General features: G+C 40.5%; 4 protein-coding genes and 1 non-coding gene across 6 annotated transcripts; 2 read left to right on the top strand and 3 right to left on the bottom strand.

Moving 5' to 3' along the window:
• The first annotated feature begins 98 nt into the window (after nucleotides 1–98).
• LOC106396903 (WD repeat-containing protein PCN-like) lies at nucleotides 99–4,308 on the top strand. The gene is made up of 11 exons (XM_048759057.1): nucleotides 99–385; nucleotides 488–625; nucleotides 692–968; nucleotides 1,064–1,127; nucleotides 1,218–1,331; nucleotides 1,414–1,576; nucleotides 1,740–1,887; nucleotides 2,343–2,923; nucleotides 3,008–3,192; nucleotides 3,337–3,597; nucleotides 3,694–4,308. Exons 1-11 carry the CDS (start codon nucleotides 227–229, stop codon nucleotides 3,995–3,997), a joined length of 2,394 nt encoding a protein of 797 aa, XP_048615014.1. The 5' UTR covers nucleotides 99–226; the 3' UTR covers nucleotides 3,998–4,308.
• A 903-nt stretch (nucleotides 4,309–5,211) lies between these two features.
• On the top strand, nucleotides 5,212–6,555 carry LOC106357842. The gene has a single exon (XM_013797547.3). The coding sequence runs from the start codon at nucleotides 5,335–5,337 to the stop codon at nucleotides 6,397–6,399; it is 1,065 nt and encodes a 354-aa protein (XP_013653001.2). The 5' UTR covers nucleotides 5,212–5,334; the 3' UTR covers nucleotides 6,400–6,555.
• A 7,214-nt stretch (nucleotides 6,556–13,769) lies between these two features.
• Nucleotides 13,770–18,634, bottom strand: LOC106357841 (adenine phosphoribosyltransferase 1, chloroplastic-like). Of its 2 annotated transcripts, none has more exons than XM_013797545.3 (6): nucleotides 16,441–18,634; nucleotides 15,048–15,160; nucleotides 14,838–14,948; nucleotides 14,617–14,709; nucleotides 14,156–14,305; nucleotides 13,770–14,065 (listed from the first exon to the last, which is right to left on the bottom strand). In XM_013797545.3, the coding sequence occupies exons 2-6, from the start codon at nucleotides 15,130–15,132 to the stop codon at nucleotides 13,947–13,949; spliced, it is 558 nt and encodes a 185-aa protein (XP_013652999.2). In that variant the 5' UTR covers nucleotides 15,133–15,160; nucleotides 16,441–18,634; the 3' UTR covers nucleotides 13,770–13,946. The 2 variants fall into 2 exon arrangements, with proteins under 2 accessions (XP_013652999.2, XP_013653000.2); XM_013797546.3 differs by lacking the exon at nucleotides 16,441–18,634 and adding an exon at nucleotides 15,402–15,629.
• A 5,363-nt stretch (nucleotides 18,635–23,997) lies between these two features.
• On the bottom strand, nucleotides 23,998–25,607 carry LOC106357840 (60S ribosomal protein L17-1). The gene is made up of 6 exons (XM_013797544.3): nucleotides 25,482–25,607; nucleotides 25,352–25,388; nucleotides 25,222–25,262; nucleotides 24,415–24,748; nucleotides 24,266–24,333; nucleotides 23,998–24,183 (listed from the first exon to the last, which is right to left on the bottom strand). The coding sequence occupies exons 1-6, from the start codon at nucleotides 25,482–25,484 to the stop codon at nucleotides 24,136–24,138; spliced, it is 531 nt and encodes a 176-aa protein (XP_013652998.2). The 5' UTR covers nucleotides 25,485–25,607; the 3' UTR covers nucleotides 23,998–24,135.
• LOC125588207 lies at nucleotides 25,014–25,143 on the bottom strand. The gene has a single exon (XR_007324598.1). It is a non-coding gene; the product is annotated as a small nucleolar RNA snoR74 (small nucleolar RNA).
• Nucleotides 25,608–26,887: the final 1,280 nt, after the last annotated feature.

Here is a 26,887-nt window from a genome sequence, read left to right as displayed (position 1 = left end):
CCGATTATTTTTAATTCTTTATTATGACCTGGCATGGCAATTAACAAAAGTATTTAACTTGGAGCCTGCTTTATGCCCCCGTCTTTTACCGGGTAGACCCGACCGCTTTTAAACTGCCGCTTCAACACTCGTAAACCAAAACCCTGGAAAACCCTAAAACGGCGCCTATTTCCTTTCAGTATATTCTCTGAGAAGATATACTTGGCCTCCTCCTCCGTTGGCCGCCATGTTTGAGTACCGTTGTAGCTCCATCGATTGGAAGCCATCTCCAATCGTAGCTCTTGCTACCAGCCCCGACGGTTCTCAGGTCGCCGCAGCTCGCGAGGACGGTTCTCTCGAGCTCTGGCTCGTCTCTCCCGGTGCTTTCTCCTGGCACTGTCAACTCGTACGCGCTCTTATCCTTATCTTCCGATTAACAAATCTTCTATAAGACTGGTGAAGTATATATCCAATTGATTTGTGTTTTTTTTTCTTTTCTTGAGGTTAGATCATCCATGGAGATCCAAAATCGAGAATCTCGTACATTGCCTGGATTGGTGTTGGTTCTAAAGGTTCCTCTAGGTTACTTTCGTCTAGCATAGATGGCACGATTTCAGAGTGGGATCTTTTTGACTTGAAGCACAAGGTTAATATATCACTGAACTTCTTATTTGCTCGTTTTCTGCTTTCTAATATCAATCTTATTGTCCAGGTTGTCTTGGATTCAATTGGAGTATCAATCTGGCAAATGGCTGTGGCTCCTCCCTCCGCTGAAGCCGGAGCTAAAGGACCTGAGCTGATTCAGAATGGATACTTGACTGAAAAATCAGATGACGAGGAAGAAAGTGGAACTGAAGATGAGCTTGGAGCGAAATCAGAGGTCTGTGATAGGCATCTTGCAGCTGCCTGTGATGATGGCTGCGTGAGGATATACTCCGTCTCTGAATCCGACAAGTTAACTTACTATAGATCGTTGCCTCGGGTCAGTGGTGAGACCTCTTCACGCCCCTTACTGTACCAATCATTTTGATCCTTCCTTATATTATCTGCTTATAAATTTGTGGATTATTGTTTTTTTTCATAGGCCGTGCTTTAAGTGTGACGTGGAGTTTGGATGCACAGAGAATCTTTTCTGGCAGTAGTGATGGGTGAGGATATTTTTTATTTTACCTTCTATGCATATTTGATTGGAACTTGAGTGTTTTTCGATTTGTCTTTAAGTAAAAAATTATTTGTAGATTGATAAGATGCTGGGATGCTAACCTCGGCCATGAGGTATATAGAATTACAGTTGGACTTGGAGGACTTGGAAATGGGTCTGAGCTCTGCATTTGGTCACTTCTTGCGTTGAGGTATAAATTAGTGTGCTCTTATGTTGATTTTGTGTTTTTTTTTTTTGTTCTTATTGCTAATGATCTCTACATTTCATTCTAGATGTGGAGTTCTCGTCAGCGGAGACAGTACAGGAACTGTCCAGTTTTGGGATAGCCAGCATGGAACTCTTTTGCAGGCGCATTCTAATCACAAGGGTGATGTCAATGCTCTTGCCGCAGCCCCTAGTCATGACCGCGTGTTTTCTGCAGGTGCCGATGGACAGGTATACTGGTGTTCTCTCTCATGTTAATTTCAGTTTGACAATTGATTTATCTTAAAGACTGTTTTCCCTTTGACGAGACATGGGACTTTATAATAAAGTAGAAACATATTTCTTGACCAATTTTAAGGTTTTCACTTTCTAATACTCCGTCATCCATTTGTAGCTTATTCTATATAAGCTCGCTGGTGGTACATTTAAATCACAAGATTTGAAACCTTCTTCCACCATGAAGTGGGATTATATTAGTTGTGCTAGGGCTCATACGCATGACATCAGAGCTCTTACTGTGGCAGTGCCAATAAGTTCCGAAGGTCAGTAGCTTCTTGAGTTATTCTAATTTTTTATTTTCCAGTAAAATTTGTAATTAAAAATCATGTTAGGATGTGTTGAAGGATCACATACACGGAGAAAACTCAAAGCATGCAATAGAAGATAATCAGAAACTAGAACACCAAATGCGTTAAGAGTTTCTTCCTTTGTTAAAACATATAAACCTTGACTAACGCAGCTAACCTCCGAGCTCTTTTGTCGCCCATAATCTCTTACATGTGCAAATATTCGTTTTCTTTGTGTCTATTGCATTCAGTACCTAATTCTATTAATCTACTTTATAATAATCACAAGAAAAGAAACCCTAGCATTGGTTTTGGGCATGGGCCATGATGCGTATCAGGATTCATATGTGAACAATGTTCTCCTGTATCTAGATCTAGAAGCAGCCCTTCTTTCTGTTATTTTGTGGTTGTTAAACTTCCTCCTTTTGCAGGCACTTTTCCAGACAGGTATGCAAAGAGGAAAAGTCGTAAACAGCGCAAGAAGGACAAGCCGACTGGTTTCAGTTATCATAAGTGGGCACACTTGGGGGCTCCAATGCTCATTTCAGCTGGTGATGATGCGAAGCTTTTTGCATACTCGGTTCAAGAGTTTACTAAGTTCTCTCCACATGATATATGTCCTGCACCTCAGAGAGTACCTATGCAGATGGTACATAACACAGTGTTCAATCAGACTTCTCTTCTCATGGTTCAAGAATCTTGTTCTTTAGATATTCTTCGTATTCACATAAGCAGTGATTGTAGTGGGCGTGTCTCCACTAAGCCATTAGTTCGTGTTAAAAGTAAAGATGCCCGGAAGATCATATGCAGTGCAATTTCTAACACAGGATCACTTTTTGCGTATTCTGACCAAATTCGCCCAAGCCTGTTTGAGTTGGAGAAAAGTAAACTTGGAAAGAATCCATGGAGCCCCAACAGAAAGCGACTTCCCAGTCTTCCATTTGCTCATTCAATGGTCTTCAGCTGTGACTCCTCTCGGCTGATAATAGCTGGGCATGATAGAAAGATATATGTATGTGCCAATTTTTGTGCTAATTTTTCTTTTACTGGCTCTCCCTTATCAAATATCTGAACTTTATTTTGTTGTCACTGGTAGATTGTTGAAATTGATAACATGGAGCTATTAGATACTCTTACTCCACGCCAGGAAGGCCAGGAAAATGATTCTCCTCCTCCTCGTGAGCCTCCAATTACAAAAATGTATACTAGCTCAGATGATCATTGGCTAGCTGCTATCAACTGCTTTGGGGACATTTATGTGTTCGACCTGGAAACACAGAAGTAAACATTGTTGTGATCCCCTATCTTCTTACAATTATGTATTAAGACTTGTTCACAGTACTCTCATCTTCAGAGGATTATGAATATGGCTTTGCATATATCGTTGTAAATTTCTTCACATTCAGGGTTTGATTATGATTACAGGCAGCACTGGTTCATGTCAAGGCTCGATGGTGCATCTGTTGCAGCCGCTGGTTTTCATCCCAGGGACAATAACATGCTTGTGATCTCGACCTCTTCAAACCAGGTCTTTGCATTGGACGTGGAGGCTAGAGAGTTGGGCAACTGGTCGTTGCAGCATACTTTTTATTTGCCAAAGAGCTTCCAAGAGTTTACTGGTGAGGTCGTAGGGCTATCATTCTCCCCATCACCAAGCTCATCATCTGTAATCATTTATAGCTCCAGGTACTTGGGATTTATTATCACCAATGACAACTTGCGGTACAGAAAATAAAGTAAACCGTTCTTATCGTGACCCTTGTATTTGTTGTTGCAAAGCAGAGCAAAGTGTTTGATTGAGTTTGGGAAGCCGACAGAACAAGGCGTAGAGATGGATTTGACATTCGGCAGCGTTGGATTGGAGAAACTGGGAAGCGGGAACAGAAAGCGTAGGTTGGAGGAATATAAAAAAGAGAGCAAGAAGGGTAAGGAGAGAGAGACGTTTGAAATGGGAACTTGGAAGCATCCGGTTTTATATCTAAGACATCTATCAAAAAGTGCAACATTGGTGGTAGAGAAACCATGGATAGAAGTTGTCAAGGGTTTAGATTCACAGCCAGTTCACAGGCATATATTTGGGACATAAAGGCATCAGGAGTGAGAAAGGAGAAAGCTCTTTCTCTGAAGAGTTTCCATTTCAATTTTTGAAGTCAAGCTTTACGCATTAGAAAAGTCGAAGAGTGTCAGTGGAAGAAGAAGTATAGTTGCTTTCTATATGTTGTGCAATATTATATGCTTCGAAGGATTTTGTAAGAGCCTCTCAATTAGTCTGTTTTTGGTTTTGTTGTTTATTCGTTTATTTTAATTTTTAGCTTGTTCTATTCCTCCTCGTTAGATACTGAGTTTTTCTATCTCATAATTTTATTGAAGTTTAAGAAAAAACTTGGTTTTTGTTCACTTTTATATGTTAAAAACTTTTAGTTGCCGCCAATATGGGACTCTGCTCATTCCAACGTAATTAACTGTAGTTGATGTAAAGATTAGTCGACAAACTAGCGATTTGTGAATAGTACCGAACGATAAAATCATCTCATAAGGTTATTATTCTTCTAGAATTTATGAGAGGATCCGTTACCATAAAATATGGTGGATATGGGACCAATTAACAAATCTCGCAATCATAAAATCTTTAACATGCATGGAACGTTAGGCTCCACAAACAAAACGTAACACTTTTCTTATAACGATTCCAACCCTCTTTTCCCCTGAATTCAGAATCAAGAAAGTACAAGAGAGAGGAGCAAAACTTCGAAAGCGGAAAGGTTATATGTGTCGACCAAACATACGATGTTAAACGGCAAAGCCAGAATCTCAAGAAAAAAACCATTAAGACACGTACGAGAAAAGAAGCCCCCAGACGTCAACTAAAAAATCCCCACGTGTCTCTCCTTCTTCTCCCACCGTTGCATGGTTCAGACACACGCTGCAAGTGCCTCGTGTTCCTCCCCCACGACCAATCACTTACAGACACAACATCTCCAACAACCAAAGACGCCAATAACGCTTAACAAAACTTTGAATATACATTGCATGTAGTGAAAAACATTACTTAAGTTTAAACAAAAACTGGTGATAGGTGTAGGCACGCATGACGTCCAGCACCAACACGCGTTGCGGTGACAACCACTGTGATTGGTGAACCGAACCACATCCCATACCCATAGCATCTCTTTGTAAAAAACGGCACATTAAACTTACTTCTCCACACGTGTCCCTATCCCCAACCCTCTGTAACACGTACCCATCCTTTACTCTCCAAATGTCTTTCTTCCTTAATATTCGCCTCTCTCTTATTGGCTCTTCACTCTCCTTATTATAACCTTCACCTCGCGTCACCTTCTCTATTGATCTCTCAACATCCATCTTCTTTTTTTTTCTTTCTTCTTGTGGTTGAGTTTATTTTTCTTCCTTTAGTTTGACGCAATGATAAAGATACTCAGCCCTCATAACTCTCACTCGACCACCACCACAACTCTTAAAACAGCTGAGATCTTGTCCAAGTACAGACCTATTGCTCCTAAGCCAGGGACGAGTCAAGTTATTAACGAAAATGACTCTTCTTCTTCCTCTATGTCTCACAAGATTAGCCAATCTCCTTACCTTCGTAACCTCTGGCCTCAGCTTCAAGCTCGTCCTACTAGAACCCGCAAGCGAGGCCGAGGTGGCATGGGTCCAACGTCTCCTCTTTCGTTGAAGAGACACAAGCCGTCGTCATCATCTGCTTCTACCACCACTACTACTCCACAACGCGTGTTTGGTCCTATTAAAACTCTTTCGTTTCAGGCTTTCTCTCACGCTGGGATACCTAACCTGGCAAAAGTTGGCTACGCGTTGGAGAATGGTGGCTCTCCTGCTTTGGTGACTCTGCCTCTTCTTCAATGCTCTCCTTCCAAATGCATGGAGCCAGAGATCAAAGGTGTCATTGATCTAAACAAGACCGCTGAAGTGATACAGGAGAGAGATTTCTTGAAGCAACTTCAAGAACCTATCATCACAACAACCACAAGCAGAGTGATAGCACCGCAGGCCATAAGACCCGTTTGCTCAAGGATCAACGTAGCATGCATAAATCCACTAACCAACCCATCTCGAACCATCAAGAAGTCACCACAAGATGTGGAAGAGGAGTTCGAATCCGATGACGTACCAGCCATAATCTCGGACTCCAACAACAGAGTCAGGCTAGTGAACTCAGCGTACAAGGAAATGATGGGGCAGCCTGAGTGCTTGTGGCTTGACTCGATGGTTAGAGGGAAGAGGATCTGTGGGGAAGTGATGATCCGTTGCTGTGAAGCCAAGATTCCGGAGAACAATGGGTTCTCTTGCTGGGTGAGGATAGAGTGGGGGAGAGACGGTAAGGAGGAGTTTGTGCATGCCTTCTGCGATGTGATGAAGCTTGAGTGTGATTCCAAGGATTACGTCTTTACGTGGAGGTTTCACACAACCACAAGAGAGAACTTGTCGACCAAGCTGTCATGCTTAGCTTAGGGTTTGGAGTAAAAATGTGGTGTTGTTCTTTTGTAGTGGTTTTAGCTTAATGGAATGGCGTAATGAATATATAATATATACTTAAATATGTAAATCTCGGTTAGTGATAGTTTCTGCTGTTATAATACACTATGAAGAACAACATGTTTAAGAATGGTTTCTCGACGTCAAAAAAGAAAAAAAAAAAGAATGGTTTCTCTCGTGACAAACATAACCCTTAGCCATGGGCATTCCGGCGGGTTTGGGTCGGTCGGAACTTTTCGGGTCTGGGTCTTTCGGGTCTTGTATTTTAGGACTCAATCGGGTAATTTTCGGTTCGGGTCTTCTCGGGTTCGGATCAAGATTTCAGAGAACCGTAAAAAACCCGTTATTTCCGGTTCCCTTCGCGGTCGGGTCGGTTTCGGATAAAATTCGAAAATTTCAAGTCGGGTAAAAATCGAAAATTTCGGGTCGGATCTTACGGGTAACCCGATAATTACACCACTTAACCATGACATTACCTACTTTAAAACCTACATTATACCACAACTGAACTTGACAAATGAGCATGTTTAACAACAGATCTAACAACGTCACAAACTGAAAACATAAAGGTTCAATAAACATAACCAAAGGTCCAAAGCCAAACAAAGGGAAAAACCAACCAGACTGATACTGGCTCCAACTCGAACTCAAGACTTTAAGTCTCTACTCTCTACCACCTGAAACTAAGAAGTAAGAACATTAAGAATTAGAATATAGATATGATGAACTATGAAACTTACATTCAGATTAAAGAGTACAAAAAATCAAGTTTATGGCTTACCATTGCCATTTCTTCACTCGTGCCTAAAACCAGGTTCAATTCTAATAAAATGAAAAAACTAAAGATTAGTAAATCACAAGTAACAAGCTAGTGAAAAAAGGACCGAGTTCGAGAGTTATCTTTGATCGACTACGAGACCGAGACGCCTCTGATGGAGGAGATGACGTTGTGCTTCGAAATTGGCGACTTGATTCCAGTTTGTGGTTGAATCAAAAGAGATATACACTATTGATTGAATATCGCTGTAATTTCTGGAAGTGGAAACGAAAATTTGGGAAGTGAAATCGATTTGAGAGATAAATGGAGAGTAGAGGAAAGGATAATATGTTTGGTATTTGGTAGATTAGGGATTTAGGGTTAGCATATTTTCAGTTCTTAGGAAAACCGACCAGGTATCAGGTAAGATCCGACCGGGTATCGGTTCTTCGGTTTTTGAAAAATGCTACCCAATAGGGTATTTTAGACGGGTCGGGTATGGATCCGAACCGGGTTTTTCGGGTCGGGTCGTCGGGTACAGATTATATGCCCAGGGCTAATAACCCTTTTAAGAATATCTCAAAAAATACAATTTATAACTTCAATTTGAAGTTTTTGCTCTCCACTCTGTATTTGAAGTTTTACTTTAAAATTTTTATATCTCATAAAATTTTCTTTTTTTTTATAAATTTAAGTTTTACACATAAAATTAAATAAAATTTTAAAATAAGATTTAAAATATTTTAAAACAAGATTTAGACAAAAATACAAAAAAAACTTAACAACAAAAAAGCTTCTAAAAATTTACATGAACATATAACTATTACACAAATTTAAATATTACAACAACACTAATAGTCATGTAATTTGATCCGGGACCTCTAAAATCTCCAAAATATTATCTACACAAATTTTGTGTAACCGAAAATGGTTGTTGTTGCTGTTTTGATGTTGTTTGTACAATTATTTTTTATTCAAATCAAATGTATTCACGAGTATTAATATCATCGATAGAAACGAAGTCTTCTAGCAATATGTATTTTTATGTTTTACTTTCTTGTTTAGATCTAATGTATTTACAAGTTTAAGACGGCCTGAACAATTTTTAGTTTGTAAACTACAAATTAAAAATAAAGAGAGTCATTTTTTACTTCGAAATGCACTAACTAATTAATTTTATGGAATTATATAATATTTTGCTCGAAGTTTAATATTAATCATGTTATTTCTATTTAATTTTTTTAATATAACATTTTATTTGGCTCTAAAACCAATGCGGCTCAGAGACTTATATTAACTGAGCTTGTTTTTACTTATAGCTTTGCATGAGTAACTTACTTCGTCTTAATATTCTTGCAAGTCAAATGAAACTCTGTATCAGAGCTGAGAGCTATAGTTCATATGCAGCTTGGTGTGACAAGCCTTGCATGTTGGCAACATGCCCTAACCTTCATCCATGCGTCGTGATTTCTTGGGACTAATCTTGAGACATTCATAAGAAAACTCTTAGCGATTACAAGTGATTCAATTCACCTGCGGATTTAATAGAACCTCTAGTATAGAGGCAATGCTAGGCACGTGGTCTGGATCTATCAAGAGCGACATAAAGAAAAATATGAAAGCCTCTTTGTAACATCCCGAGTTGTGATATGTGAAAAGTTTTAAGAGAATTGATTTGGCTACCTATGTCACCAAATTTGACTTACCTTTTCCGGAGCACATCCTGAAAGAACTCTAGAGTTAAGCGTGCTTGAGCTAGAGTAGTGGAAGTATGTGTGACCTATCGGGAAGTGATTCGCGATAGGGTGCGAGTGAGGCCAAAGCATGGGAAAAGATCGGGTGGTGATTGCAGGGTCAGTAAACAATGATTTCGAGCCTTTAGAAAAATTAACGGACCGATCGCTGGAACGGGATGGGCCCACGGGCCGAGAGAGCGGGCGTGGGTGACCCATTAGCCGTGGGCGGTCGGGGTGTTACAATTTGGTATCAGAGCGGGGTTCTGTCCCGGCTCCGACCCGGGACGGCGATTTATGAGACTCGGATTTCAGCGGTTTTCAATGTTTATTGGGGTTTGGGAATTTCAAAATAAAAGTGACACCATTCTGTCCAGAATCATTCGTTTAGTAGTTAGCATTTCTGACTTTTTCTTTTGGTGTGGATGAAAATCAAGTTTCTGTTTGTTTCCTTTTGTTTTCATCTCGTGTTCTTCTCTCCTTCGTATTCGTGGAAGTTTTTCTCGGGTTCCGTCTTGGAATTCGGGACGAATTCCGATTAAGTGGGGAAGAATTGTAATAACCGTGATCCAATGTGGGAAAGCCCATTTGTTTTTATTAATTAAAACCAAAAACCCTTCTTTTTATTTTGTCCCACATTAGAAGTTTAGAAAACCTAGCTCCCTTCCCTTCTCTTATATAAGAAACTCCACCCTTTAATGACTTATTCTTGGGTTCACCCCCTAGGGTGAACCTCTAGGTTCACCAACCAATAGGAATGTGTTATTTCATATTCGATATCTTTTAAAAAAGGAAACAAAATATTGTCAAATTATATTATTTTTTTTAAATTAAAAGGTAAAAAGAAATAAATAAAAAATAGTAGTAATTACAAAAAAAGATATTTTTAACGTCGTCAGCAAAACATTAAACCCTAAATCCTAATCCCTAGACCCTAAATCCTAAACCCCAAACCCTTGGGTAAATCTTAAACCCTAGGATAAATCTTAAACTCTAGGATAAATCTTAAACTCTAAATCAAAATCATTAAACACTAAAACACTCAAGGGCTTAGGGTTTAGGATTTAGGGTTTAGAGTTTTAGGGTTTAGTGTTTATATTTATAGTTTAGGATTTATCCAAGGGTTTAGGGTTTACCCAAGGGTTTAAAGTTTACCCAAGGGTTTAGGTTTACCCGAGGGTTTAGGGTTTAGGGATTAGGATTTAGGGTTTAGGGATTAGGATTTAGGGTTTATGGATTAGGATTTAGGGTTTAGTGTTTTGCTGACGACGTTAAATTTTTTTTTTTTAATTCTTTTTGTGTAAATGCTATTTTTTTTACTTTTTTATTTAAAAAACATAATATAACTTGATAATATTTTGTTTCCTTTTATAAAAGATATCGAATTTGAAATAAAGAAATCTTATTGGCTGGTGAACATAGAGGTTCACCCTAGGGGGTGAACCCAAGAATAACTCTTCTCTTCATTCTCATCAAGTCAAAGTATTTCTTTGCGTGTGACGAGTTGTTGTTGAATTATTTGACGACCAGTCACTAGTGAATTTTCCGGTGGGATTTCCGGGTGAGCTTCCGGCAAGATTTCTGGGCGAGCTTCCGGCGGGATTTCTGGACGAGCTTCCGGCGGATTTTTCTAGTAAGTTTGTCGCCTCCTTACTTCTAGTTACAGAAATCTATTTTAGAAAGGTTGTTATTTTAGGAAAGTTTCTAGTTTAGGAAATAAGTTATTTTAGGAAGGTTACTATTTTAGGAAAGTTTCTATTTTAGGAAAGTTTCTATTTAGAGGAAGTTATTATTTTTAGAAAGGTTCCAGTGTAGGAAAGTTTCCATTTTTAGAAACTTTATTTCCTGAGACTCTAGGCCTAAGCCGTTGATACTCGTGTAGCAGTTGACGTCAGTTGACCATCTTCCGTTGATAATTCTAGCCAGTGACTAAGGTGAGGGTCTATTCCGTAAATCCCGTACCAGTGTAGAATTCTCTCTATCGTAGTTTAGATTTCGAATCATGATCCGTCTGTATGAATTGAGTCTGTTTGAGTCTTGATTGTTAGCCAGTTCATTCATTGTAAACTGGAACTAGGGGTCTAGAGGATTCAACCGTTGATTTGATTGTGTGATGTTAAGAGATGCGATATATATATGTATGTATACATAGCTATGAGTAGGGACTATGTGCGCGGGCGGGGGCTCAGAGATGTCTGGGCTAGCGACGATACTTGGTTGTGCGGACAGGGGTTCAGAGACATCTGGACTTGCGATGCTACTTGTGCGGGCGTGTGGTGCAGAGACGTTTGTACCATGGACGCTACTTGATAGGGCGAGGGTACAGAGACATACTGTACTAGCGACGCTACGTATTATATATCCATATGAGGAGATGCGGGGTGTATGGACTAGCTATAAGCTATCATCGCATTGTTTATGTTGTGTTTGTGTGATGTTTTAGGCGTCTTGTTTGTTCATGTTAGAGCTAAACTTCCATAGTGGGAGTTCTATTTACTCAAGTCAGTGGTTTGCGTGTTTAGCATCCCATACCTCACGGAGTAACTCCCCTGTTACTCACTCCTCTTTCTTCCCTTGCATGTGAGCTTGATGAGTCGTTGGATATCTGGACGGTTTGGTGTCTTTGGGATGATCGTATTTTATTTCGGTTTTAACTAATGATTTATACGAATTTTACATTCGATTTATTTGATATATTTTTATACTTCAATTCAAAAATGTATTCCTTTTGAAATTCTTTTATTAAATGTTATGTTATTTTGTTCGATTTTGAATAATTCGGTTTAATTCGATATTTTACCGTAAGTAACACGCCGTTCTCCATATAGGAGGTGACGGGTGTTACAATTAAATTGTAACAACCGTGACCCAATGTGGGAAAGCCCATTTGTTTTCATTAATTAAAACTAAAAACCCTTCTTTTTATTTTGTCCCACATTGGAAGTTTAGAAAACCTACTTCCCTTCCCTCCTCTTATATAAGAAACTCGACCCTTTCTCTTTATTCTCATCAAGTCAAAGTATTCCTTTGCGTGTGACGAGTTGTTGTTGAATTATTCGACGACCAGTCACTAGTGAATTTTCCGGTGGGATTTCCGGGTGAGCTTCCGGCGAGATTTCTGGGCGAGCTTCCGGCGGAATTTCTGGACGAGCTTCCGACGTATTTTTCTAGTAAGTTTGTCGCCTCCTTACTTCTAGTTACAGAAATCTATTTTAGAAAGGTTGTTATTTTAGGAAAGTTTCTAGTTTAGGAAATAAGTTATTTTAGGAAAATTACTATTTTAGGAAAGTTTCTATTTAGAGAAAGTTACTATTTTTAGAAATGTTCCAGTTTAGGAAAGTTTCCATTTTTAGAAACTTTATTTCCTGAGACTCTGAGCCTAAGCCGTTGATACTCATGTTGCAGTTGACGTCAGTTGACCATCTTCCGTTGATAATTCCAGCCAGTGACTAAGGTGAGGGTCTACTCCGTAAATCCCGTACCACTTATTTCGTTATAAGTGGTATCAGAGCTGGTTAGCCATCTCAGTTCTGACCTGAGAGGCGTCTTGAGACCTGTCGTGGAGCGCAACGAGGACGTTGCATTCTTTGAGAGGGGGTGAATTGTAACATCTCGAGTTGTGATATGTGAAAAGGTTTAAGAGAATTGATTTGGCTACCTATGTCACCAAAGTTGACTTACCTTTTCCGGAGCACATCCTGAAAGAACTCTAGAGTTAAGCGTGCTTGAGCTGGAATAGTGGGAGGATGGGTGACCTATCGGGAAGTGATTCGCGATAGCGTGCGAGTGAGGCCAAAGCATGGGAAAAGGTCGGGTGGTGATTGCAGGATCAGTAAACAATGATTTCGAGCCTTTAGAAAAATTAACGGACCGATCGCTGGAACGGGATGGGCCCACGGGCCGAGAGAGCGGGCGTGGGTGGCCCATTAGCCGTGGGCGGTCGGGGTGTTACACTCTTCGTGAAGTGATATAGCTTCGAGGCACATACAAGTCCCACCATAAGTCCCACCATAGAAGCAAATGTATGGATTTTTTTTATTATCAAACAAGAGGTAAATTAATGATGTCAAAACTTTCTGAGACCAGATGTTTTCTCAATACCTGTCTCATTGCAGCCTCTGGTATAATAAAAGCAGATGGATCTTGCCTTCTCCAGACATGTTTCTGCATGTCTTCAATGCCTGCTTAGGTTGTTCTTGAACCATCTGAAGCACAGCTTTCGACTTCAGAAGGTCTAACTTTTCAATGTCAGGAGCCTCTTCCTTGGTAAAGTCCAGAATAGGTTCAGCATCCTTGAGCCTTTTCTCTGGTGAAAGGACAATACCTAAATATTTCCATCCTCTAGTTGAAACTCCTCCCACCATACTTGAATACTACGTCTGAAGGTCTATTTGAACTGCATTCTTATGATGTATACAAGTATACAACACCTAGCTCCGGATTATTTTTGTCCCTTGTTGCAGCTTTATTTAGAGAGAAGAGATTTTCTCTGAAGGAGAATCCGTTCAGAGTCTAATTTGGAACTTCTTTCAGCGTTTCCATAGTATACACCAAGGAACTGTGTGTTTGGCTCAAAAGATGTTAACTCTGATTATTTGCCACGTTGAGCAGCCTTTGAGAAAAAAATGTATGCCGTCCCTTGACTCAGAAGGACCTAGGGCCATCTTTAATAGATTGGTTACAGTTTATCGATCTCTGCAGTGAGATGATCCGTAAGTTCTTTGATCCCACTGTATTTCCCCAACCACCCCATTTTCTTTACAAGAAACATCAGTAACACAGTTGCCTCCTCTTCTTCTTTTCTTCAAGGATTGTTATGAATATAAATTGATAATGTAAGCGAAGCCGGGATAAAATATGAGAAGAAAGAATGAGACCATCATTTTGCTCGAGTTTCTTGTCTGAGGCAATTATGATAAAAGTTGAGAATAACAAAGGATCGAATCCCAAAAGCAATACAATTTTAAATAACATGTTTGATATGATTCCAATAATAAAACCCCATTATGTCCTTATAGGGTGGTTTCTTCTTGTTAAGCAGCATCAGAGGTCACAAGAATAAATAGTGGCGTCTCTCCTAGCTTCTCCCTTCCCTTGAGCACAGGTAACTCAATCACGCAAGCACACTCAGCAATCGTCACTCCTACTCGCTCTGCAACCACAGAAAATAAAGAGAGTTTGTTTTTGTTTATTACAGGCAAAAAATGCTGGCATTAGTCAAAAAGGGTGGGTTGGAGTTTACCAAGGAGTCGGATAGCAGCAGCGAGGGTGCCACCAGTGGCAATGAGGTCATCAATGATGATAGCACGCTCACCAGGCTCAACCGCACCTACATGCATCTCTATCTTATCTGTTCCATACTCCAACGAATACTCCTCCGAGATCACCTTCCCTGTTCCATGAAGAAACCACCAAATGATGCATTCATTAGGATAAACAAGCAAGGCGGCGATATCAAGATGGTGCTGCTTAATAAGTGGTGTCTAAATGACTTTAACAAACACATTTCTCGTAATTTTTTCAAGATAGTCCAAAACTCAATAGCAAACAACCACTTAGGCTACTGGAAAAAAGAAAACGACAGAGCAGGCCAGTAGCTAGATAAAAGTCACTTTGCTCTCAATAGAAATGAAGCTCGAGCATATTAAGAGGACCTTTGAAGTAACTCTAAATCAAAATAGCAAAGGAAAGAATAAGACATACCAGGAAGCTTCTTGGGCTTCCTCAAGGGAACAAATTTGGCACCAATAGCCAACGCAATGGGAGGTCCAAAAATGAAACCTCTAGCTTCAACACCTGTCACCATTTCATTACATACAAAAAAAGGAATCAACTTTCACCATTCATTAATGGGCAAATAGAGAGGCTTATTGGAAACAAACAGAGCCGTAAGTTAATAATAGGGTATGAAAGAGTTAAGGTACCCGCAACAACAGAGATGCCTTTGCCTTTGTATCTTTCAACAAAAATATCAATGGTGTCCTTAAACGCCTCAGTGTCCAGAAGCAGCGTCGTTATGTCCTGAAACATGATCCCTGTTCAAAAGTGTCCAATTCCATAAGACCAAACAAAACATTAACACAGATCAATCTTTAAACTAGTGGAAAGAACAAAAGCTAGAAAGAAAGGGAGACCTGGTTTGGGGAAGTCGGGGATGACTCTGATGGAAGAAGCGATCTTTGGGATTCTCGGATCTTGCACATCTTCTTTAGTTGCCATGGTTTCACTGTCCCGGCTCGCTTTGCTACTGTTAACACGACGAAAGAATAGGAGAGCCAAATGATATGAGATCAGATGCAGGCTAACACAGACAGACCTAGTAACCAGAATAAAAAAAATACTAATTTATCCAATTGATTTTCTCGCTTTGACGTAATTGCCCCCACCTACCCAAATCTTTTTTTTTTTGGGTAAAGGAAGAAAAAAAAAGTTTGGTATTTAAAATGAGAAAAAAAAAAAAGAAGTGTTTGCTTGTCTAGCGTCTATACCGCAGGAGAAAAGGCGTCTTGGAATTGTTGCTTGGGAGGCGGATCGCAGGAGCACGGTGGCAGAGGGAGAGAAGCAATATATATAATGGAGCATATTCTGAGATCTTACAAAGGCATTTTCAAGTCTTAAGCACCACCTAACTCACTCCTTTTGGTGGCTTATTGTTTTTTTTTTTGGTCAGTGGTGGCTACTTTTTTTTCACATATAAAACACATGTTTAAATGTTTTTATCACCGCAGAAACAACTCATTAGCACAGTCGCCATCGAACTCACTTGCTAACTGTTTTGATCTAATAATGGTGTTTATGTTGAAATGTTTGTTGAATCAATACAATAAAAAAAATCTAAAAATGATTATTAGATTCTTTGAGGCTTAAGAGAAATCTTGAAAGAATCAAATGAGAAATGAACAAGAAAAAGAGTATAAAAGAGATCATATTGATTATAGATTACATTACAAAGATGTTTGAAGTGTAAATGAACCTATGAATCAATTAGATCTCTATATGAAAGTGTCTCAAGTCTAAGAATGGAGAAATAGCCTTTTTTCTCATAAGGAGATAGTTCTTTATTTATAGAAGAGAGATGTAGGGTTTGATGGTAAAATGAGCCTAATTTGGTTGTCTAATGGGTCTTGAGGGAGAATGTAAATCCACATCCAACAGTAAGCCCCCCAAGTTCGTAGAGAGAGATGAAGTCGATCTCTATGAATTTTACGAATAGGGTTTATTAGACAATTAATTAGACACATTCATCCCTATGACGATTTAGGCGAGTTTATTTTGAACTTGTGCCCAATAAAAGGCGAATTTGCTTTAAATTCGTGCTTAGAGAAAGACGAGTTTACTAAACTCATGCTGAGACGAAGGCGAGTTTACTGAGAGCTCGTGCCTTGTAGAAGGAGAGTTTCTGTAAACTCATGCCTTGCCAAAGACGAGTTTTTGTAAACTTGTGTCTAGCGATAAGCGAGTCGACTGCAAATTCGTGCCTAATAAAAAACAAGTTTAATTTAAACTCGTGCCTAAAATCATGTTTACCGAACTATTGTTGATCCGAAGTCTCGTGTTGAGATCGTGTGTGCCGAGCAAGTTGTTGGCTTGTGTGTTCGTCAGGCTATGATGACGTGAGAAAGCGCCGGCTTGTGCTGCTTCCGACAAGCGCGTAGGTGAGGGCCGTCCGTCGAAGCATGAGGACATGATGTGGCAACCGCTTGTTGATCCTCTTTTCCTTTTGGCTCAACGATCTCTGGTTCAAGAAAACCATGATCATGATTAGCTCAATAGAAACCATAGGAGATAACCAACTTTTGCATAATTAATAAGCTAGCGATCAGACTCGTTTTGCTTAATGCCCGTGAGTTGAACATGATGATATATAAATATCATAAGCTAGCAACAGTAAAGCAAATAACAAGAGTCACCCCATAAAAAGCCATATGAGAATGAGTTTTTTAATAATTTAAACCACAGCTATAATGTTCACCATGACACATACGTATAATATAAAGGTGATAAAAGCATGTGATGATTTAATAAAAGGGGCTTATCTTTGTCGTGACGGAGAAACAAGCGTCCAACAGAAAGCTTGTGCCTTTGATTGCTAGAGATGACTGCTGCTGAATCTTGGTATGCAAGCTATGGCTTGATTAGAATCTCGTACGTTGATGGGTCATTAGAGGTCGAGCCTTGTTGTAACTTGACAAATAAGTTATTGTGGACGTGGTTAAAGATCTCGTTTATTGTCGCGTCTTCATCACAAGAAGCTTTTCACGGTCGCTTGCTATCAAGGGAACTTGGTTTTAGATTGATGGCTCAAGAACGCTGACTTGAGATCTTCTAACGACCCCAAAGTCTTGTGCTGAGATTGTTGTTGGCGTGTAGGTCCAATTTTGAAGAGGTTCCGTAAGATCAAAGAGATGAGCAGAGTGGGATGACATGGCTTGTTCAGAAAGTAGACTCAAGTGAACCAAGATCTTCAAACCGCTGAGAACGAGATCCATAGACTGCCGAGATGGCCCGCTGGCTGAGATCGTGTGAAGCTCTCAAGAGCTTCCGTTGATGGAGCTTTCAAGACGTCATGGTGATGAATCCATAAGAAATCGACGGAAGGTCTCTTATAACGGTGAAGAAGCAAGATATTGATCTCGTTCATTGACTTCATGAAACCCCTTGTCATGGCGCCATCTCTCTTAGCAAAACGATGGAAACTTTATGGTTTGGAAACGACCTCTACCCGTTCATTGCATTGATCAATCGTTTATGTAGCTCTCTCAACTCCCTTTCGCTAACAAGAAAACCAAGCATGACCTCATCGTGCTCAAACCCAAGTTCCAGCATTTTCCCAAAAAGAAACAAAGTCTTTGAAGCTGTGTCCTTTTGTGCCGACATGTGGGTTGTGGCGAACTCTTGTCGGGGGGAGACGCTTGTGCCGGTTACGGCGAGCTTGTGTCGAGAGCTTGAGTGAAGAAGCATGACCTTGCCGCCACTGAGTTCATCGTTCTTGAGCAGAAACAGATGAACAGAAACAGATGATGATGGCATAGTGGGAAACACCATCACTTCAGGGAACCAGGTTTAAGCAGAAGCGTGAGAGATATACTGAATTTCTCTTGCTGAGTAGACGTATGTGACGAATTTCTTGGCTCAAACCGAGAGTGGACCAAGGTTGAAGCTTGAGAGAAGAAGCCGCAAGTATCAGTTGTGTACCTCCGCTTCCGAAGCTTCAGAATACACAGAGCGTTACAGATTTGGAAGATAGCTCGGGCTCTGGAGCTAACCGGTCACGGGATTCAGAGATAGCTCGAGCTCTAACGGACGGCGAGGATACGTTGGGAAGAGAGTGAAGGAGATGTCTGAAGCGAGGATGGCTCGTCTTCTCGGCGGTGGCGATCGAGATCATTGTCTTTGATGTCGTTTTGTGTGGGATTACAAACATGAATGGCCATTGTTGCTTCATGTTACCATTAGCTCACCAAGTGTTCGATAGAATTCCCAAAAGAAGGATCAACAGCAGAGCTCATGAAAAAGTTTCTTCCTTTATCCAGAGACCACCGTGGCTTGCTGAGATCTTCTAGTGAAAGATCTTTTTCTTCTCTCCTTCTGTCACATGTTAGATCGTTACCGGCGACCATGGAATGAGACTCGACGGATGTGAGAAAGCAGCGACGGCCTCGTCCATTTAGGAGAACCATTCCATTCTCCAGGAGTTGCAGGTTGTTGTCGGGATGGAATGGAAGTAAACGGATCTCCGTTTTGACGGCGACTCCTAAATCCAAGATAAGTTTTTTTTTTTTTAATTAAATTTCTTTCCAAAGGTTAAGCACATGTATATTATGCTGTGGTCAGTGAATCAAAATTTAATAATGAAATATGATTGTGTAAACTTATCTTTTAGACAATGACTTTGATAGCTTGTCGCCTAGATGAACCGAGATCGAGATCGATAGATCCATGAGTTGTTCCCAAGTTCGATTCTTTGAGGATAGATTTAGATCACTCTTGTAATACAATCTTTGATCTATAAATTCTTTTTTGATGTTTTTCATTTGATTCTTCAAGATTTCTCCTAAACCTCAAGAATCTAATCTTTTATTTTTAGATTCTTTTATTGTATTGATTCAACAAACATTTCAGCATAAACACCATTTTTGGATCAAACAGTTGGCGCTAGAAGGAGGGGGCCAAGGAGAACTATCTTCAAAGCATATCAAACTTTGGAAAATCCAGATGATGCGGATCTGAATCAATTGTCTCAAGCTTGCAATCTCCGGTCTTAAAGTGTCAAAGCTTTTAGACTTCTTTTGGTTGGGTAAGAAGAGAAGTGAGTTAAGATTTGTCAAAGCTTTTAAACTTGTGCCTAAAATACACGTTTACCGAACTATTGCCGACCCGAAGTCTCGTGTTGAGATCGTGTGTGCCGAGCAAGTTGTTGGCTTGTGTGTTCGTCAGGCTATGATGATGTTGGGAAACGTTCTAGCTCGTGCCGCTTGTACCGCTTGTGGTAAGCTCTTCATGAGAATCAGAATCTGAGATTGTCATTTGTGGCGCAATGACAAGAGATTAATCCAAGTAGGTCACAAGTCTACCTCGCAATTGATTCTGCTCACAAAGAAAAATATCATGATTATCAGATCAAAGTTGGCGCCCATCGTGGGACTTCTAGCAAAGTAACGTCGACAAGATGGCAACGAGTAACGAGGGCTCTTCCTCTGGAGAAGATCGTGAAGCCGCTAAAGTAACGCCGGCGTCTTTCCCTGTGACTCCGACACCACTCCAACCCGCTTCAATAGAAACTATCATGGCGCGCCTTGCGCAGCAAGACGCAGCCCAGAAAGCGGCGACCGACCAAATCGCAGCGCTTGCAAAGATCTTAGCCCCCCTCGCTGCGAACGTGGAAGCTTCGACAGTGCAGTACCGAAGACATCTGTTTAACACAGAGAGAGCGACTGGCGCAGCACCAACGCAGACTGCCAACCAAGATGTCACCGATGATGACGTGGCCCAAACCCCGGTGGGCCTTGATGCGCAGACGATAAACGAGCTCGCCGCGCTGAAACAGTCGGTGCTGGATATAAACTCCAAGATCCATCATGTCACCACGTCTGCCCCTCAGATCGAGCGAGCCCTAGCAGAATCTCTCCGGACACCATTCACCGAAAAGATAACGAAGGTCCGCCTCCGAAAGATGGAAAATCTCCGTCTTCCAACCTTCGACGGTGTATCCGACCCTTCAGCTCACGTCACATCCTTCAATATCGCGATGCGACGCGCGAACCTCTTTGATGAGGAAAAAGACGCCGGCTTTTGTCAACTTTTCGTCGAAACCCTAGAAGGTATCGCTCTTAACTGGTTCACTGGTCTCTAGGAGAACTCCGTTGATAGTTTTCACGACCTCTCGACGGCTTTCCTCAAAAACTACATCATGTTCACTCGATACGAAGCCACCGCCAAGGATCTTTGGAATCTCAACCACGCGAACGGACAGAGCGTGAGAGATTTTATGGAGAAGTTCAAATCCATTGTCTCGAAAGTCGACGTACTAGATCATATAGCCGTGGAGTCGTTGATAAACATCCTCCACATTAAGTCACCATTTCGGGCCGATCTTTACCGACACCCGACGAGATCAGTACCAGATGCCATCGCTCGATCCAATAAATTGATTCAAACGGAGGAGGATACTAGGGCCAAGGCGGCCAAAGAAGCTGCAGGGAAACAGACCCCCGCGCGGACGAACGACGCTCGTCAAGAACCGCACCAACATTCCACAAGTGGCAAGCCTAACCAGAAGAAGGGCTACATGAATGCTATAGACAACGGTGAACCATCGGGTTCCACCGCAATGGCGCGAGAGAAGGGGTGGAATCATTGGGATCGAGATACCAGCAAGCCAAAGTCTAGCTCCCCTGAACCAGCAAACTCGAACGTCGTCGAGCCGAGTAAGTGGTGTTCCTATCATGAGGTCAAGTCACTTGACACGAAGGATTGCAAAGTCTTATACGAACACTTTCTCAAATCCATCGAAAGCGGGAAAATCGAGATTGAATCTCCGCAGAAGCCGAAAAACAATAAGAATTGGAGCAAAAACAAAGTGAAGAAGATTCAAAAGTCCCAAGCAAAAGCCCCTCAGAGAGAAGAGCAAACTAATCCAGAGAAAGCCACAGTAAACAATCTCAACCTCGAAGGCAAATCAACTGATGAAGAACCACCTAAGAACCGGCGACAGGTGGAAATGATACTCCCCCGACAGGCTGATTCCTCGGATGACGAAATTTCGCCGGTACCAACGGACTTGCGCGAATAATTGGGCAGAAAAACAGATTCCAAGGACTTACGCACATTTCTGAAGCGGAGGGCCGAAATGGTGCAAAAGAACGAGGCAGACCTTAGGACGTCCCTCGACGAGTCTAAAGCAAGAAAGATTACCCGAACCGGAGCTGCTCTACACCTTCAATCTCAGCCCGCAGATTTACGTGAGCAGATCAACTCCAAAGCCGAAGACTTGCGTGCCAAGCTTAGTCAGCCCAAGCAACATGATTTGTGACCGTGCCTCGAAGTGAAATGACAAGCGCAACGAGAATTGATGAAAGTTACGAACACCCCGCACCTCAACGTCATAATGGGTAGTTCACCTCCTTGCGGGGACTCGGTAAGAGCAGTTAAAGATTACAGGCGGCAAGCCATCACCGCCCAAAAGTGGCCTTCGCAAGTCGAAGCAGACCATCAAATCTCTTTCTCGGCGGCCGACACTCACGGCATCAGCATGCCACATAACGACCCACTCCTAATCGATATCGGAATCGGCGAATGCTAGGTCACGAAGGTTCTCGTCGACACAGGCAGCTCAGTCGACCTTATCTTTTGGGACACGCTCGACAAGATGGGAGTCGACCTGCGCGACATGAAGCCCTACTCACGCACTCTCACGGGATTCAATGGCTCCTCGGAACAGATGATTGGGACAATTCGTCTCCCAGTTTACGCAGGTGATGTGACCCACACTGTTAAGTTCTCTGTTATCCGGGCTAGGGCGCCCTACAACGCAATCCTCGAAACGCCTTGGTTACACTCCATGAAAGCCATTCCCTCCACCTACCACCAATGCGTTAAGTTCCCTGGGAAAGATGGAACGATGCAGACGATCCGCGGGGACCAACGGGCCGCGAGAGAGCTACTTATCGCCGTGGTCAACCTACAACAATCACCTTCTCTCGTCAATGCCGTCACCAAACCAATACATAAGATCTACCCTCAGAAGGAAGAAATCCACGAGGTTCCCATCGATGGAGCTGACCCATCGAAGGTCGTGCGCATTGGCGCTTATCTCTCCGACGATCTGCAGTCATTAATCATTTCTTTCCTCAAAGAGAATGCCTCAACCTTTGCATGGGTAACTTCTGATATGAAGGGTATAGACCCCGCAATAACATCTCACGAATTAAACGTCGATCCGACGTTCAGGCCTATTCGACAGAAGAGGCGGAAGCTCGGACCCGAACGGTCCAAAGCAGTAAATGAGGAAGTTGACAGGTTGCTCGACGCAGGTTTCATCGCCGAAGTACGGTACCCGGAGTGGCTAGCAAACCCCGTCGTTGTTAAAAAGAAAAATGGGAAATGGTGCATTTGTGTTGACTTCACAGATTTGAACAAAGCATGTCCAAAAGACAGTTACCCTCTCCCGTATATCGACCGTCTGATGGAGTCGACTGCCGGCAATGAGCTCCTAACATTTATGGACGCTTTTTCCGGGTACAATCAAATCATGATGCATACGGACGATCGCGAGAAAATGGCGTTCATAACAGACAGAGGGACGTATTGCTACAAGGTCATGCCTTTCGGCCTAAAGAACGCAGGAGCGACTTACCAGCGTCTGGTCAATAAAATGTTTGCCGACAAACTCGGCAACACTATGGAAGTTTACATTGATGATATACTGGTCAAATCACTTCGCGCCAAGGACCATCTCAACCATTTACGAGACTGCTTCAAAACGCTGAACGAGTACGGGATGAAGCTCAACCCGGCGAAATGCACCTTTGGCGTCACGTCTGGAGAGTTCCTAGGTTACATTGTCACCCAGCGAGGCATCGAAGCAAACCCAAAACAAATAACGGCAATCCTCGATCTCCCTAACCCGGAGAACACCCGCGAGGTTCAGAGTTTAACCGGAAGGATTGTGGCACTAAACAGGTTCATCTCAAGATCCACAGACAAGTGCCTCCCGTTCTATGAACTCCTGCGAGGAAATAAGAGATTCGTCTGGGACGAAAAATGCGAGGAAGCCTTCAATCAACTCAAGCATTACCTAACGACACCTCCAGTTTTGTCGAAGCCCAAAGTCGGGGACACTCTATCCTTATACATTGCCGTCACTTCCTCGGCCGTTAGCAGCGTCCTAATATGAGAAGACCGTGGCGAACAGAAACCTATTTTCTACACCAGCAAGCGGATGACGGAACCGGAAACGAGATACCCAACCTTGGAAAAGATGGTCCTCGCTATCATCACCTCGGCAAGAAAACTCAGACCTTATTTCCAATCGCACACTATCGAGGTGCTCCGTAACACTAACTCACTCCTACCGTATTGACATTGTGTCTTTTATATCATGACTTTGGGCCTTACTGGAATCGGACAAAAGATGCTGACCACCTTCTCTGTTGTTGTGTCACATGACGTTTTTGGAGCTTCATTCCATTATCAGATAGATTTACTTGGCTCTCATCAGGAACACCATTTTTTAGTATTTGTTTTTGATGCGCTGAAAAGGCAATGCCCAAATTTAGATGTATATGTTCTTTGGTAATAATGTTGTTCATCAGGAAGTCCATGTAATTGATCTAGATGTGATACATCATCATTAGCTGTTGTATCATCATACTTGTTTACATGGAAAGTGGTCATCTTTATATACTTTTTTAGAGAAAATACCCTTTATTATATTGGTCTTAGACTTTTCATCCTATCTAACAAACTCTGAATTGCCAAAAGAAAGAAATTAAGTTTTTAACCAATGGGAATTTATAATCATTATTGAACTGAGTAGTTTTAAAATTTTGGAATTGGTTACTCAATAAAGTGAACAATGCCCCGTTGTTCCAGAAACAAAGAAACATATTATTATGTCTTTGAAAATGTTGGCTCCTTGTCTTACAGAACGATAAGTGAACAAAATGTATCAAGCGGTTCTTGTAACAGAGGTGACCACGAAAAAGCTACTTGTCTATAGGCTCAAGACGAGTCTCCTTTCTTTGACTTCGCTGCCAACTGAGTCTCTGGCTGCAAATTATTCAAATAAAAAAAGAGATATGAGAAGAGGCACATCAATGATGATGGTCAAAATAAGGATTAGATAATTTACCTCTTTTTTAACAGGCTCTTCTTTCTCTGACAATATCAACTCAATGTGGCATGGGTTTGACATGTAAGCTGCAAAAAGATTTAAATGGGATCAGATTGTGTGGAAAAAAGCAACAAGTTGAAAACAAAGAGTAGCATAAAAGAACATACGATTGATTCTTCCATGAGCACGGTATGTCCTCCGCCTCTGTTTTGCTGCTTGGTTCACTTGGATGTGAGATATGAAAAGTGCATCAACATCCAAACCTTTGACCTCAGCATTGCTCTCAGCATTCTTGAGGAGATCAAGAACGAACTGAGCAGATTTAGCAGGCCATCGACCTTGACCGTTTGAATGCCTGTTCTTAGCCTGAGCAGTACGGCCAACACCACGACAGAAACGTGTGAAGGGGATAGCTTGCTTGTGAGCTATCACGTCTTCCAAGTACCTCTTGGCCTTGTTCAATGGCAGCCTTCTTATGGCGTGCGCTGTCTCCCTAGTGTTCTGTTCACACAAATACATCATCAGAGTAACTCAAATTATCAAACAGACAATGATACAAAAACATTTCTGAAGTATTTAAAGAATCATTTGCAAATATCAAAACAAGACTAGTGGTAACACCTAAAGACACTGTATCAACCAAATAAAATGATTATTACTTTAAGCAGGATAGAGCAAAGGGCACGACCAATCAACATACATCCTCGTTAATTTCTTAATCAAGAACTAATGTACATTACTCAAGGATTATTACAAGTTAAAAAACTAATGTACCATCATGTACTGAACCATTAGCTAATAGAAGAAACGTAGGTTCACCCAATCACGATGACCAATTCGATTTTCCTGACATTTACGTGAGCTTTGTTCATGTAACAACAGAGCCCTGCTTTTTGTTATTCAGGTTTCTTCTATCCTATACTAAAGAGAAAAGATAGTTCATTTTCGAGATACAATAAGACATTTTTTTTTACCTTGAAGTGGACCCTGAGATCAGCTCCCCTCGCCTTGCAAGCTGCAAAAATGCGTAACAAATGAAAAGTAAATAACATTGGATCATTACAAAACCCTAGTAACAGTGTAGTGTTAAGAAAGAGTTGTCACATTTGGTGGAATTGTCGGGCTCCTGGGAGTACTTCACCTGATTAAAAGACACAAGGCGAAAAACATAAGCATGAAAACACTGATTATATGCGAAGACTTGTTGTGTAAACGAGTGTGTTAGAGCACATACCATGGCGGCGAAACAGGTGAGTTGACGGAGGAGAAGTGACTGAAGTAACGTTTAGTAGGACAAACTACTTTTATATATGGGGAGACACATATGAAACCCTAAATGCCGTAGTGAGATAGATATATATCATGGGCCTTTTGGACCACTTCTCATCAGTATATAAACGGGCTGCTTATTTAGCTGGCTAGTTTCGGTTTTTCTTCCTTTTTTTCTTTTTTTTTATTGTAGAAACCTAGAAGGTATTTTTTTAGACACGACAATCTAAACGTTCATGGGTGATACTAGATCAATCCTTGTCTCCGTAGTTGAACCCTTGTGAGGTCAAGTCCTTGTATTTAACTCTTGATTAATGAAAAGTTTGATGTTGAGCCAAAAAAAACTCATCTAGCAAAACGTAGCCTCCAACGAGTGGTTATTTCGAGAACAAGAGTAAGGATTAAAAAAATAAATAAAAAGAAATAAACGCAGAGAAAGAATGAAATATATTTTCTTTGTAAATAGTAAAACTATCTCCAACCTCACTTCATATCTATCTATCCCCTATATATTATTTGAGAAGCATCACAACTTCTTTTTGTATCTACATGTCATCACTAGATGTTAGTCCATCTAGTTATATAATAAACTTTTTATTAAACTAACAATAAATTCATCATTAATATACTTTATTATTTCTTTAAATAAAATTTACAGAATTGCCTAATGTGGCTAAAGTATATATGACAATTAATGATTTTGAATAATAAAGATTTGATAAAAAATAGTGTATCTTCTATCATATTTGTTTAATTTTAAACTATTAAATAAATTAAACAATCACAATAATCATATAATAAAATTTTTGATTTTTATGTATATGTTATATTTTAAATTTTTACAAACGGCTATAACTTACTAAAACTGTTAAAACTTTCACATTCAAATTTTATGATCCATGGTTTAAAATTTTCGTTATGACAAAATACAAATGATTACAAAAATTATATAAGTAAAAAGTCTAATTTAATTAATTATCAAGATTAATATATATATCGTTTTAAATTAAACTATAAACCATATAAAATACAATATTTTAGTTTCAAAATTTACTTTGAACAATTTATTTGATAAAAGTTTTGAACGATCATTGACAAAATTTTTTTTTTAAAAATTATAAATTACTAAAACTATTAATCCCACAATGGAAATTTTGTTATCAGTAATTTAAATTTTTTTCTATAAAAGATACAAATGATCAAAAAAACTATATGAGTAGAAATCATCATTTAATAGACATTAATATTAAAAATATACTAAAATATATTATCTATGTTAGTATCATTTAAATTTAATAACATATCCTATCAAATATAAAAAAATATTTTTTGGATTAATAAAATTGATTTTTATGTTCGCGCCAATTTAAT

Source organism: Brassica napus, chromosome C5 (genome assembly GCF_020379485.1).
Source record: "Brassica napus cultivar Da-Ae chromosome C5, Da-Ae, whole genome shotgun sequence".
NCBI lineage: Eukaryota > Viridiplantae > Streptophyta > Magnoliopsida > Brassicales > Brassicaceae > Brassica > Brassica napus.
The sequence above is the reverse complement of the archived record's forward strand: the minus strand, read 5'-3'. Positions and strand labels throughout refer to the sequence as shown.